Genomic DNA, 15000 nt, shown 5'->3' with positions numbered 1-15000 from the left:
CTTAGCAACTATTCCATCTCTCACCCCCCTCTCTCCCCCAACTCCTCTCCCCCTGCCATCCACATCGCTCACCCCTCTCTCACCCCCTCTCTCACCTCCTCTCTCACCCAATTCTTCACCCCCAGCCACTCCCCTATCTCACCTTCTCACCCGTACATTCAAATCCTCACCTCTGCGACCCTCAGCTCTCACCCCCCCTCTCTCATCCCCTCCCTCATCCCCTCTCATCCAGCTACTCATCCCCACTCTCATCCTCCTCTCTCATCCCTTCCCTCATCCAACTCCTCATCCCTGTGACCCTCATTTCTCATCCCCTCTCTCATCCCTCCGACCTTCATCTCCCACCCCACTCTCTCATCCTCTCTCTCATCCCCTCTCTCAGCCTCTCTCTCACCCTTTCTCTCACCCCCCTGCCACCTTCATCACCCACCCCTCTCTCTCATCCTCTCTCTCATCCCCTCTCTCATCCTCTCTCTCACCCCCTGCAACCTTCATCTCTCATCCCTCTCCCATCCCCTCTCCCATCCCCTCTCTCACCCTCTCACCCAACTCCTCTCTCCCTGCTTCTCTGAGCGCACACCTCCTGTCACCCTACCTCCCATCCCCTCTCTCACCCCACACTCCCTATGTTGAGTATATTCTGCAGAGCTGGGCGCGTTACCGAAAAATCTGGGTGCATTTCCGTCAATGCGTATCATATACATATGTATATATAATGCGTATATGTATACATATATAGATTTTTCGGTAACGCGCTACCTGTCCGGTGGTAACGCACTACCTTTCTGGAGGTAACGCGCCCAGCTCTGATATTCTGTATGTTTTATGTAATCGATATTGCTCCACTTCCCTGACACCCCCCCCCCGATCGTCTTCAAACCGCGTCATCTTCCTCATTTCCCTATGGAGGTGCAGCCCTGAGGGGCTGGCATTCGGTCTCCGGACCAAGCCCAACATCCCTCTGTCTCCGTTTCAACCATATCTCCTTCGACTTTTCACACAAGACAACCGGCGACGACTCCCTCCTCCTACTCCTGGACGATGGCGTAGAAGCAGCCCCACCCCGACGCAAAGCAGATAATTCAAGTATTATTCTCATGGGAATAACGGGAGGGGGCCAAGGATCGTTGCCGGCCGTTGCGGAGCCGCGGGTTTCTAGTCAGCTAAACTTGAGGCAGTCATTGTTATTGTTGTTTTTTGTTATTACTCTGTTGTTGTCGTTGTTGTTGTTTAGTCTTCTGTTTGGTTCTCAAAGATCGTCGTAAAGGAAATCAGTAAGAAAAATTGTGTGTGTGTGTGTGTGTGTGTGTGTGAGTGTGTGTGTGTGTGCGCGTGTGTATGTGTGTGGGCGTGTGTGTGTGTGTGCGCGCGCGCGCGTGTGTGTGTGTGTGTGTGTGTGTGTTTGTGTGTGTGTGTTTGTGTGTGTGTGTGCGCGTGTGTATGTGTGTGGGCGTGTGTGTGTGTGTGCGTGTGTGTGTGTGCGTGTGTGCGTGCGTGTGTGTATGATATGATATACACACATAATACACAGCCCTGCAGCGAACGCTTTGATACCCCGAGCGAGGCTAACTAGCCTTCAAGAGGAACATTGAGAAAGAATAAGGCGAAGTCAAAGTCACTTAGACAAAGTGAAAAATCCCCCTCGCCGTCAGCGAGGACCGAGTGAAATGACCCGTAATGACCTGGTTGACAGCTCGCGACAGAGACAAATGAGGACGCGGGGCGAGGAGATGAGGACGGTAATGAAGAAGGAGAGAACGTGCGGAGGGGAACCTCCCGCCCTTCATCGCCTCGCCCTCAGGTTATCGAAGAAGGCGTCTGCTCTGTGGATTGACCTCCCTACCTCCCTCCCTCCCTCCCTCCCCTACCTCCCTCCCCCACCTCCCCATTTTCACGCTAAAGATGGTTTCTTCCCCCCTCCACCCAGTTCCCCTCCCCTGTCCGCCTACTTCAGATGTTTTCAAAGGGGGGTCGCGACCCCCAGAGGGGTCGCGAGATCTTGCAAACCCTCCTTCCTACTCCTCCTCCCACTACCAATCTTAACTAGTATTTGTCAGTGGTGTACATACATACATACACACACATACACACATACATACACACATACATACATACATACGTACATACATACACACATACATACATACAAGGATATATACATATATACAGTATACACATACATTACTTTCTACTAAATACATACATACATACATACACACTCATATATACATACATACATATATACACAGACAGGCAGATACACGGAGACAGGGAACTGTGTTATAGTGATTATCAGAAATGCTTTGTTGCTGGGGGGAGTGGGTCGCCAACCTACCTGCAGGATCGCAGCCAAAAAAAATTGACAAACCCTTGACCTACTTCGATGAATAAATCCCTCAGGACACTGCTAGAACGAGGGCAGTTGTTGTGAACCGTATTGTAAGGGGCTATCGAAACTGGTTCGAGGCAGTTTTTTTCATTAAGACAGCGATGAAACAGTTTCTAAAATAGACGGGATCTGTGCAGCCTGGAGACAGATTTTGATTGAGACAGAATCGAGTTTTTATTCAAGACAGACGTGAGGCAGTTTTTAATCGAACGAAACGCCACAGTCGAAGTTTTGTCAGAATATAATCACCCTCAGGATCCATAAAAATTCCTGGTCAATATTTTTCTTTTAACCAGGTTTATTTCACCCCTTAACATGTGTCTTCGTAGTTACACTTCATGATTATTGTATCAATTAGCACTACAGTTACCCTCCGCGTAGTAGTTTGATTCGCTTGAGCATCGTCACTTATGGGGCCTAAACACATGATGTCCTGAAGTGTATCCTGTTACCAACACTACAGTGCCCATTGGTTATTTTATACAGTCGATCAGGTTCGTTCAAAGAAAACGGAGCGAGACCTATGGACACCCATCTTGTAGCAACGCCTTCCGATCCATTGACAAGTTCGTTTACAAACACCCAAGACAAGGAAGTGTACTGACACACCTACGTTCAGGTCACCACCGAGCCTTGGAGAAGTACAAACACAGATTCGTCTTGGCAACAGACACTAAATGCTTTAGACCAGCGTTTTCCAACCTTTTCCGACCATAACACCCCCTGTTGTCATGTCTAAGCAGTCCAGCACTCCTATCTTGTTATCAGAAGGAGAAAAGAAAGTGAAGTGTACTGCTTGATGATATATTTTCTTGATTCCTTAGAACTGGAACAAATTGACAATGTTGTTTGTAGAAGAAATAAGATCACCCTAGAAAAGTAAAATAGCATGGAAAAAGTCAAATATGCACAACTGGGTAATCAATGATACATATATCAATGTGATTTTTGTGTGCATCACTTCCCAGCACCCCCTGTAATTGATTTCAGCACCCCAGGTTGGGAAACGCTACTGTAGATGAAACAGCAACACATAAGGCAGAGAACACATGATATTACCGTACCCTACACTCGCCCTTTCCAAACAGTGACACAAAATATCTTCATGGAATGCTTTATGGACCAAACCAGTGACCGTGGCCGGTAACAGGGAGGCGGCGGGTTTCCCTTAGTAGATAAACTGTGTTCAGCGTTCACTTATGAAATGTAAATTGTGGTTGTAACATCACACAAAGCTTTCGGTACCTTTCGAACAAAGCCCAACGACTGTGAAAACGGTTCAGGAGCGGAAGCGCTCTGAAGCAACAGGTCTGGCATACGCCGTCCCGAGCGGCGCCGGACGCGACCGATCTTGGCGTGGCGCCAGAACTCCAAGGTTGGCCTCGGGCCAGAACTTATTGCCTATCACCTCTCGAGTGGCACTCGAAGCTAATAGCGGAAGTGTGTAGCACAGATTTAAGTGCCATTGTCCTCAAGTCTGGGAGCGTTTCAACAGCGAACCATACATACCGGAGGGGAGTTGAGTAAACATCGCCGTTTACGAACTCCTTCGTAGACTTCGCTGAGAAATGTTCTTCGTGAGGTTCCACGCCTTCCAAGTGTTGGATGTGCACAACAAAATTGTACTCAACGTTTTCTCTCGGCAGGTTCCCCCCAGCCTGAATAGAATTGTCGGGTTTTAACCAGAATAAATAACTCAATACGCGTTGACGCTTCAGCCCTAAGTTGCATAGAATCGTCTGACGCTAGCCTGAACAAAATCCGTAAAGTATACCACCGTAGCGATTGGGGTTAGAACTAAGAATGCGTCGTTTCTCTACAGTGATATGACTTATGGATATCTATACACCAACAACTTCCATGGGAGAACCGTTTAGCCTTTGGACTTGCAACAGGACCAGATGTCACCTGCAAAACAAAGTGCCCGCAGTTAGCCCGCTTCGGAAAGAAAGGGACCAAGAGTAAAGGAGGAACACTCCTAGTCGACGTCAAGCACCTGCGTTAAGAAAGAAGTGTCTTGAGAGTCGCTTTATGAACAATCCATCGAGTACAAGACACAGACAAGTGGAAAGATATCAATGGGAAGGAAGAGAGTTCCATAGCCTCCCAGCCAGCGAAAGCAAAGAAAGAGTGTATCAGTAGTTATTACAAAGGATTACAAAGGAGAAACATGCTGACAGGAGACCTTTTGGTCCATAACTAGGTCGGATGGAAAAAAATATAATAATGTTAGATAAATGAATAAATAAATAAATAAAAACAACAATAATATAAATGATAATAAAATAAGTAAATAGGTAAAATTAGATAATAAACAAACAGGGCAGAACCCATAGTAATAAGAATAGAGGAGAGTGCAAGAGACCATAAGGCCTACACTAGGCAGTTCCATGCCCATGACCACCTATCATCCCCATCCATAAAGTTGTCTAAAATTTTGTTGAAATAATCACTAGTTTCTGCGCTCACTAACTACATGGTTACTATGTCCATTCCATTCGTTAACCACTTTATTAGTAAACCAGTTCTTGCCTATTTTCTTCTTAAAACTAACTTTGTCCAATCTAAATCCATCACTACGAGTCCTGCCCTGCTGTCTTAATATGATGACCTTGCCTTCATCACCCTTGTTAAAGCCCTCATAGATGCCCAGGATCACATGAACACTGGATGGCATGCGAAAGTGTACGAGATGTGATTAAGGCTCGTTCAGAGAATTGTCGCAATATCACTCAGGTCACAAGGTCAAATCTTGAGGAAACGAAACCAAGTCACTCTGTTATGACCTTTTTGTTTGGAAGCTTATCTTAGTAAGAAACCTTCAAGTTTCGTCCATGGGATTACAAAGGATTACAAAGGCGGAGCATGCCGACAGGAGACCTTTTGGTCCATATTTAGGTCGGATGCGAAAAAAATCATAATAATAAATGAATAAATAAAAACTATAATAATGTAAATAACAAATAAAATATATAAATAAATGCATAGGTATAGTTAAATAATAAACAAACAGGTAAATGGTAAATAATAATAAATTGACATATAACTATTAATAAATGAGAATCAAACAGACAAATGATAACAAAACAAAAATAATATAAAATTTATTATAATCATTACAGCATCTTGCTTAGGTGTTTATCTAAATGATTCTTAAAGCTTCGAACTGAACTACATTCTTAAAGCTTCGAACTGAACTACTCTTAAAGCTTCGAACTGATCTAGTGCATGAAGTTGGCTGTGCACAGACCTCTAGGTGGAAGCAGGTTATCTTAGGTTATGTTAGATTAAGTTGAATGGGGGTTATGTTTATTGTCATCAACTTGTGCAACCGAAGAATCGTAAGCCCAGGATGACCCACATGAAGAATTGTCGCCCTAGGATGCCCCACATCCTGTCGAAGTCTGAGGTGACGATTCTTCATCTGACAAAAAAAAAAAAAAAAAAAAAAAAAAAAAAAAAAAAAAAAAAAAAAAAAAAAAAAAAAAAAAAAAAAAAAAAAAAAAAAAAAACTTCGTCCAGTGTCACAGTTGGAAACTTGACTGTTTTATCCTGAATTCGTGCAAGGGAGCGTGGTGATCCGTGGCCTGCTCAGCGTCTTCCTTGCCTCACGCGGCCTCTCCCGGCAAACAAGGAGTTTACGGCATTCCATCCACTTTGAGATCCAGTCGGCCCCTTTCGGCATGTTTATCCTCCATGACTTGCTCCCAAAATTTCCTATTCCTCCTCTTCGTCTTTCTCTATCTATCTATCTATCTATCTACCTCTCTCCCTCTCTTTTCTCTCTCTCTCTCTTTCTCTCTCTTTCTCTTTCTCTCTCTATCTTTCTCACTCTCTCTTTTTCACTGTCTATTTATGTATATATATATATATATATATATATATATATATATCATATCATATATATTATATTATATATTATAAATATTATATTATATATTATGTATTATATTACTTTTTAATCTATTCATATATTTTTGTTGTTTTTTATGGTTACCGCAGAGGGAACTATAATGATACACAGTAATTAAATATAGAAAGAAAATTTATAAATGTATATTCAACCTTTAAGGATTACTGATGGTTATATCGTTTATTCACATTATGTTTCATTTTTTTTATATCTATATTTTTTTGGTATCTAATACACTTTGTTTTATTTTGGTTTAAATATATTTTATTCTAACTTATTGCATGTCATTCGATAGTGTTTTATAGCATTCCTTAATTTTATTTTCGTAAATTATTTATGTATCAAATGTCTTTTTCTTCTAAAGATGGAGATTGTAACACAGTCGGTGCGTAATACAAAGTAAAAATTTTCTTAAAGATGAGGTATCTTGTTAAGACAGCATGAAATAATTATTTTATCTTACTGTATCATTTGGGCAATACTTGATTGATGATTCACAAATATTACTTCTTCCCGATGGTATTAGTGATTGTCACCAAACAATGCTTTCATCGTAATTGACGGTTTTCTGTTGCTTACTACGTTCATCGGATGCCAAAATTATGTATTTCTTTATTTATTAATTTGTATATTAATTAATTTAACTTTTATTTGTTTTGATTTAATTATTTATCAAAAACTCTGTCTTCATCGTAATTGACGGTTTTCTCCCTGAGTCGTTTGGCACGTTCATAGGATAGCAAAATTATTTATTTCTTTATTTTATATTAATTAATTTATCTATTTTATTTGTTTTGGTTTAATTATTCATTTATCAAGAATTGTCTTCATCGTGATTGACAGTTTTCTGTATGAGTCGTTTGCCACGTTCATCGGATGCGAAAATTATTTACTTGTTTATTTATTAATTTATATATAAATCAATTCATCCATTTCATTTTTATTTGATTATTTGTTTATTTGTTGATTTATATATTCATCTATTTTATTTGTTTTATCATATCCATTTTGTTTTATTCATTAATTTATTTTATTTTATTTATTCAAATATTCCGTTTATTTATATATATTTTTTTTATTTATTAGCTTATTTTACTTATCCATATATTCTGTTTTATTTATCAATTAATTTAATTTAATTTATTGATATATTCTACTTATTTAATCTTATTTATTATTTTATTTTATTTTATTTTATTCATTTTGTTTTAGTTGTTTATTTTGTCTTATTCTATTAATTTTATTTTAGTTGTTTATTTTATTTTATTTTATTTTATTCATCCGTTTTTTCTTTTTCTTTTCTTTTCGTTTCTTTTCGTTTCTTTTCGTTCCTTTTCTTTTCGTTTCTTTTCGTTCATTTTCTTTTTCTTTCCTCTGGCGATGCCTGCGTACGAAAAACTGTTTTCTTCGACGTCTTTGGAGCATCGCCCTGTCAACAAAGTAACGACGTTACATCGGGAACGGCGATGTAAATCGAATTACATCAGTTGATGTGCTTGGCGAGGAGGAGGAGGAGGAAGAGGAAGAGGAAGAGGAGGAGCTGGTCGTAGGCGGAGTACGTCTTAAAGGGTTATCTCACTGGACTATTTTTCCTCCAACTTTCATTTGAATAACTAGAATATGATTTCGTTTACATAAATCTAGATTTCTGGTAAGAACATTTCAACAGTACGTCTAACATTCGTATAGGTTCGTAATCTCTTAGTTCATCATTTAGCTTTATTATACATGACGGGAAGATAGCTTGATATTTGGAGATTTGAAAAATAGAATATTGTAATCGAAGTCGTTTTTACTCAAACGAACTCTCAACTTCCGGGTTGGTGAAGCCCGTGGAAGCCCAAGACCGAAAGGATACACAAGAGAGTGGAGTCCTACAGGGATCAGTGTTAGCACGAGAACTCTTCAGCTACGCGATCTCCCATTTTCTATATTCAAAACTTGTTCTACAAAGACGGGCAGGAACTTACAACAACATAACTTCAAAGTATACGCCAAAAGCAAATGAATATACCTAAAGGAACTGGAAAACTGGATGACACAGTACAAGATGCCAGTTTCCCCACAAGAATCACCGGTTTTACTGTTCACCCTAAACTGACATGAATCTAGAAAAATAAGGCAACAAGACATCTTCGGGTGTCCATCTCATTCCACCAAATGATAAAAAAAACTACAGCACTAGACCTTGCGTTTGAGAAACACACACACACACACACACACACACACACACACACACACACACACATATATATATATATATATATATATATATATATACATATATATATATTCGTAAAAGTGGGCAGTAATTCTTTTTTTATACATGTTGAATTAAATTTGACCGCAGCTTGGGCTAGAATCAACTTCTTGTTGATAGACTCAAGTTTTCTAATCAGAAATCTCGGCTCATCGGGGAGAGACACGTAGAAAAAAAATACTCACAACATCCAGTCATCACATAGGAGAGATTCAATACATTATCATCTTACACTTCTCAACACTTACTCAAGTCAGACAACACTATAGAACCCCATTTCTGAAATAACTATGGGTCTACCTGGTGACCTTGACCGAATTGATGGAGGCTTTGGGTTATCTGCAAGAGAAGTTTGAGGTAACAAATGGATGTATTAAATACGGCAGCAATTTGAGATTGTAATTCCTGTTCTGTTTGTGTAGATGGGTATACAGATACTAGAATGATAGTGCATTCCATTTGATGTGCATGTTGTGCTAATATGTATTCTTTTTCATTTCGATTCGAAAGACAGCATTCCTTTCAACTCCCACGTGAAAAATATCTGTGGCACTACAAAATGGCACCGTGCGGCAAGCGGGTTACGTTTTAATAACAAGATGGATGAGCAGACGATTTGACCTTTATATGTTGTGGACACACGTTTTGGTTTATTTGTGATGGTCAGGATTTTATATACCTACACAAAGCATGTGACTTGATCCAGCTTTTCCAAGAGTATCAGATATACTAGTAGTCGTGAATCTTGGGTTGCAAATTTATATAGGTCTTTGAATTAGCATAGTTTCGTGTTGCGAGCTTACTGCTTCTGCTGTATGCGGAGTTTCCTCCTAACTGAAAAAAGTCTTGTGCCAGTCTTCATGAAATTTTCATTTTTGAAAAAAAAAGTCTTCTGCCAGTCTTCATGAAATTTTTATTTTTGAAAAAAGTCTTGTGCCAATCTACATTAAATTTTCATTTAAAAAAAATCTTGTGCCAGTCTTCATGAAATGTTCATTTTTGAAAAAAAAAATGTCTTCTGCCAGTCTTCATGAAATTTTTATTTTTGAAAAAAGTCTTGTGCCAATCTACATTAGATTTTCATTTTACAAAAATCTTGTGCCAGTCTTCATGAAATTTTCATTTTTGAACAAAGTCTTGTACCAATCTTCATGAAATTTTCAGTTTTGAAAAAAAAAATGTCTTGTGCCAGTCTTCATGAAATTTTCATTTTTGAAAAAAAAAATGTCTTGTGCCAGTCTTCATGAAAATTTCAGTTTTGATTGAACTCCCCTGCAAGTTAATCAAAACAGCCTTCAACTCATTGTAAAATAGAATTTTCTCCAAACTGAACTAGGTAATTTGCTTCAAATCAAAATTACAATATTTAAATGCGATAGTATTCCACAAAGGATGAGTTGGGCTTGAAACCTGAATTACCCATACACCTAGATCTCTTAACCTAACACTCACCAACCGTCAGTTGTGCACACGTTTGGGACCAGGACATAAACCCACTTCAGGTGGTGTTTTATGTCCATGGCCAGTTCCCGAAGTGGGTTTATATCCTGGGCACAAACGTCAGCACAAGTAGCGGTTGGCGAGTGTTGGATTAAGAGACCGAAGTGCACATTGTAAATGACCATAGTATACATAAATACATACATACATACATACATGCATACATACATTCATACATACATTCATACATACCAAAACGCCTTTTCCCCCTTGTAAGGATGCTGGTCGATTTAATACATACACATTCACTCGAAACCTATTCATTCCCCCTTCGCATCATAGCCCCTCGTGGATGAAGGATCATCCCTGTCCCCGCCACACTTCTCGGGTGTAAATGGTCGACTCGCAAAAATGAATAATTGAATAGATAAATAAATAAGTAAATACATAGATATATAAATAAGATGTTACAATAAGGATATAGAAAAGATAAAATGCTATAATAAGGATATAGATAAAATAAAATAAAATAAAATCGGGATAAGTCTCACTTGGATGTGATCGAGTTTATAAACTTGCTTCCATAATCAGTGTTGTTGTTGTTGTTGTTGTTGTTGTTGTGTGATGTAGTTTAATAGCGCTTGTGTCCTATCAGATCCGCATCTCTGTGTATTGAGATATGCCAAACAACCCGCGTGTCACTAATTGATCAAACGAATTGACATTTTCAGTTGAAACATTTTGTAGCAGAATGGACTGATTCCAGGAAAAGTCTTTGGGCTATCATATACATCCTGTTGGTACAGTTGTAAGCAAAATTTTTGATATCTGACCTTTCTTACAATAATTTCTGTTACTAAATGATTCACTTCAACGTCGCGAACTACCCCCTATCAGATGGCCAGGACGGTGCCTCTGTATCGTGGAATAGGGTGAACCATGCCATTGGTCCAACTCACTGGCGGGAGAATTTGAAATGCCATCACCTTAATCTACGACGCAAGTAGCGACGCTCTAACCCGTTTGGCCAGCGAGCATCCTAGATATTATATTTTTTATACAAGAAAATACCTCCCCGGTTGTGGTAAAAGCCTTGGACATTGGTCAACAACGGCTGATATTTGCTTAGAACCCAAATATTTTTTTTTCTTTTTTGACAAAAGTTTGCAGTTGTATTTCAGTTTCATAAACGTATCGAAATAATGTTGCTTTCATGTTTTTCTTTTAGGAACGGTTTGTGAGGAAACTACAATTGTATTTCTTTTGGTGTAAATATAATCGACAAAATCTGGCGCTTTCATATAAGTTTTATATAAAAATGCATAGTAAGGCAACCACTGCACGAAAAATATATACATTTGTATATACTGTGTATGTATAATGTATAATATATATATATATATATATATATATATATATATATATATATATATATATATAATGTATATATATATATGTATATATATATATATGTATGTATATATATATATTATATATATATATATATATACTGAGCTACTTCATTGAGACAGGAAGAGGCCTACACAAGCTGACTTATGAGTACAGAAGTGATCTGAGAGCCCACCGAACATCCAACGCATTGGTGGTTCACGCGGAACAATATGGACACTTACCCAACTGGGACGGAGTAGAAGTGATGCAACAATGGTTAGACAAGAAGAAATTGAAAATAGTCGAGGCAGCATTCATAACATCCCAGCCCTGCTGTAGCCTTTGGGATGGTTTTATTAGATTGTTCAAAATGTCCGGTTGATTGGTACTTCGAAAGTTGAAGGGAGGCGAGAGGGAGGAATGGGGTAGGTTAGGAAAGGAACATGGCATCGAGCATGCGGGTTATAAATATGTTGATTTTCTGTCTATGTATGCCTACTCGGAAGAAGTTCTGTTAAGAATGAAACGTCAGAGAATAAAAACTCCAACGATTTTTGGTGTTTATCTCAACGCCCTACCACTCATTTTGGTAGGGTGGTGAGTGAACTTCCGACCTCATCTACAATACATTTTCATATCAGCATCCCTCCCTCGCACCTTCCTCGCCCAGATGGAAGTCCTTAACACGTTATTTATCAGCCAACAAATGGTGGAACAGTCTCACCTTTCCATCAGTCACGCTCCCAACCTGTTCGCATAAATCCTTGGCAATCTGACAACCCAACTTTGACAATTACTCTTCCAACATCTGGGCTAATAGCCCCGTCTATGGATTTGGTGCATCAGTGTTAGGCCGTGTTCACACTAGCTGTTTCAACCGCGGGAGTACATTTACTGTGTAAGTCAGTAGAGGCGTTCACCCACAACCACACAAATTTTCCTTGACTATGAGGAACCGCCGGGGTATCCGCGCGGTTCAAACCGCTGGTGTGAACAGGGTCTTTGTATTTCTTCGGGGAAAAAAAATGAAGTCTTTAGAAGAGGGTATCCTGTTGGGGCTTACACAAACTCCATAGTACCCGATACCACCCTGACGGTGTCCTTTACAAACTTTGTTCTGACGAACTTTAGGCCAAAAGACAAAGTTGGGACAATGTCGGGTTTAAAGTTACAAGGATTTTAGGGTGGTGGCCCAGCGCACTCTCTTCCCCACCTTTCGCTCCTCGTTTCTCTCTCTCTCTCTCTCTATCTATCTATCTCTCTATCTATCTCTTTCCCTCTCTCTCTCTCTCTCTCTCTCTCTCTCTCTCTCTCTCTCTCTCTCTCTATCTCTCTATCTCTCTCTCTCTCTCTCTCTCTCCCCTTTCTTTTCCCCGCCCCCTTCCTCTCCTCTTCCCTCCTCCCACGCCCACATCCATAGATACACACGCGCGCGCGCAGGAAGAAGGCCAGTGTAATATCCTAGAATGTAGCAGAATTATCCTTATCTTTCATTTGTTGTGTCTTGGCAGAATAAAACCTTCAGTGCTTTCAGGCGGCCCAAGGCAAAACTTTCAGTGCTTTCAGGCGGCCTAAGGTCATCGTGAGCTTTCTGGTCAACTGGCTAACGACCGGATTAATGTTAGACGAGAGAAAAGTTAAGATGTCGTTATGTACAGGTTACACCGAAATTACTCTAACAACGCTGTTAGAAGATTCCTCTTGCTAACTCTCCGTTCGGGCTGTAGAAGTCTTTTATGATTACCATAGATAGATGTTGCTAACGTGATCTGTGTTCTTAGTCTTTGAGTGGCAAAGAAGAGGTTTCCTTCAGATGAGTAAAACCACTTGTAGGCACAATTTTCTTCTCTCTCCCCCCACTACTCTCTCTCTCTCTCAAAAAAAAAAAGGGACTGTCTCTCTCTCAAAAAAATAGATAAATAAAAAAAAAAATAAAGATTAAAAAAAAGGATCCTGCGGAAGCGCGCAATGACAGCCAAGGAGCGTCCCGTCGCCAGTAGGTCGATAATTGTCACAAAGTTCCGCAATTTGGAATTAAAGGCCGTAGGTTTAGAGCAGATAAGGTCGATAATTGTCACAAAGTTTTAGACCCTCAGGAATGCGGATGGTAGTGTCCAATGAGAGGCTTATTAACGGCTGCAACTCTGCGACGCTCCGAGATATTTTTATGATTATTATAATTATCATTATTATTATTATTATCATTCTCATTATTCTCATTAATATTATTAGTTATTATCATTATCATTATTACTATTATTATTATTATTATTATTATTATTATTATTACTATTATAATTATTATTATTATTATTATCATTATAGCAGTTAACATTATTGTTGTTATTATTATTATTATTATTATTATCATTATTGTTATTATTGTTATTATTGTTATTATTATTGCTATTATTATTATTGCTATCATTATTATCATTGTTACCATCGTCATCGTCGTCGTCGTCGTCGTCATTATAATCATTATTACTGTTGTCATTATTATTATTTTATTATTATTACTATTATTGTTATTATCATCATTATCATTATCATTATTATCATTATATGTATGAATATATTAATCGTTTTGTTTTGTTTTTGCGATCCCCAGGAGTACAGCGTCCAGGTGACGTTTCGAGAGCAGTGGAACGACGATCGACTCAACTTCAACGACTCTGACGGTGAGTAGAGAAACCTCAAAGACTTTTGGCACCAAAAACATTAAATTCAAAAAATAGAAATTAGTGATGGGACGATGCCAAAAATAGAAAACGATTCCGATACGATATCCGATAATACTCTCAGCTTCCGATTCCTACGTGAGTCAGATTCCGATTATTATTCATTGTTTATTTTTAGGCCCTACTTTGGGACACAGATACTTTATGGAAAAAAAAATATATGTTTATTGATCATTAATCGGAATCGGAAGTCTAGACCAGTATCGGGACTCGTATTACCTTGGGGATGATGGATCGTCCCCCCCCCCCATCTTCCCTTGCCTCACTGTTTGTGTTAAAGGTGGTGTAGCGAGGCATAGTTCATCCACAGCAGCGCCCTGACCTCCAAGGCTGATACACCCTCACTGCATCATCATACGGAAAATCCATCTCTGCATCCATTCGTCTACGAAGTGGATGCGACGAACTTCCCTTTGGGCCTCGCCGTCTATTCATCCATCCACAAACTTTTCACACATTAGCCAGAATAAAAATATCTGTCAGTTTTCAGTTCTCTCCATTGGACAGGAAAGTGTCAATCTAAGAAGTTTAGTCGTTTTTTTTTGTTTTGTTTTTTTCTTCTCTTACACCTTTTCGCAGAATATTTTATGATCGTCCCATTTCTTTCGTAATGTTTTCACTTATATTGCCAATCAGAATTAATTACATGATATGAATTAATGCATTAGATTATGCTAAGGCTATTAGCAAGAAGGGGTGTCGTTTAATGTGCCTCTGGTGGATCTTGAAATGTTCCTTACGCGAACGAGAACAGGGGATAACAAACATCTTGTTGATTTACCTTCTCGTGGTGTGGAGTAATTCCTCATTTGGCACAATTGCAGACGCATGTACCTGGACCATGACAAATCAGAGATGTGTAAAG

The 15000-nt window shown here is 39.2% G+C and overlaps 1 protein-coding gene across 6 annotated transcripts in view; it reads left to right on the top strand.

Moving 5' to 3' along the window:
* The window catches only part of LOC143035964 (glutamate-gated chloride channel-like), a 632887-nt gene that overhangs the window by 518789 nt on the left and 99098 nt on the right, over nucleotides 1-15000 (top strand). For all 6 annotated transcript variants that reach the window (XM_076203237.1, XM_076203238.1, XM_076203236.1 and 3 more), the window contains one exon: nucleotides 14006-14075. In XM_076203237.1, the coding sequence (XP_076059352.1) occupies nucleotides 14006-14075 (70 nt within the window). The remainder of the gene's footprint in view (nucleotides 1-14005; nucleotides 14076-15000) is intronic.

This window comes from Oratosquilla oratoria, chromosome 19 (genome assembly GCF_046742065.1).
Source record: "Oratosquilla oratoria isolate Oo_2021 chromosome 19, ASM4674206v1, whole genome shotgun sequence".
Taxonomy (NCBI): domain Eukaryota; kingdom Metazoa; phylum Arthropoda; class Malacostraca; order Stomatopoda; family Squillidae; genus Oratosquilla; species Oratosquilla oratoria.
The sequence above is the reverse complement of the archived record's forward strand: the minus strand, read 5'-3'. Positions and strand labels throughout refer to the sequence as shown.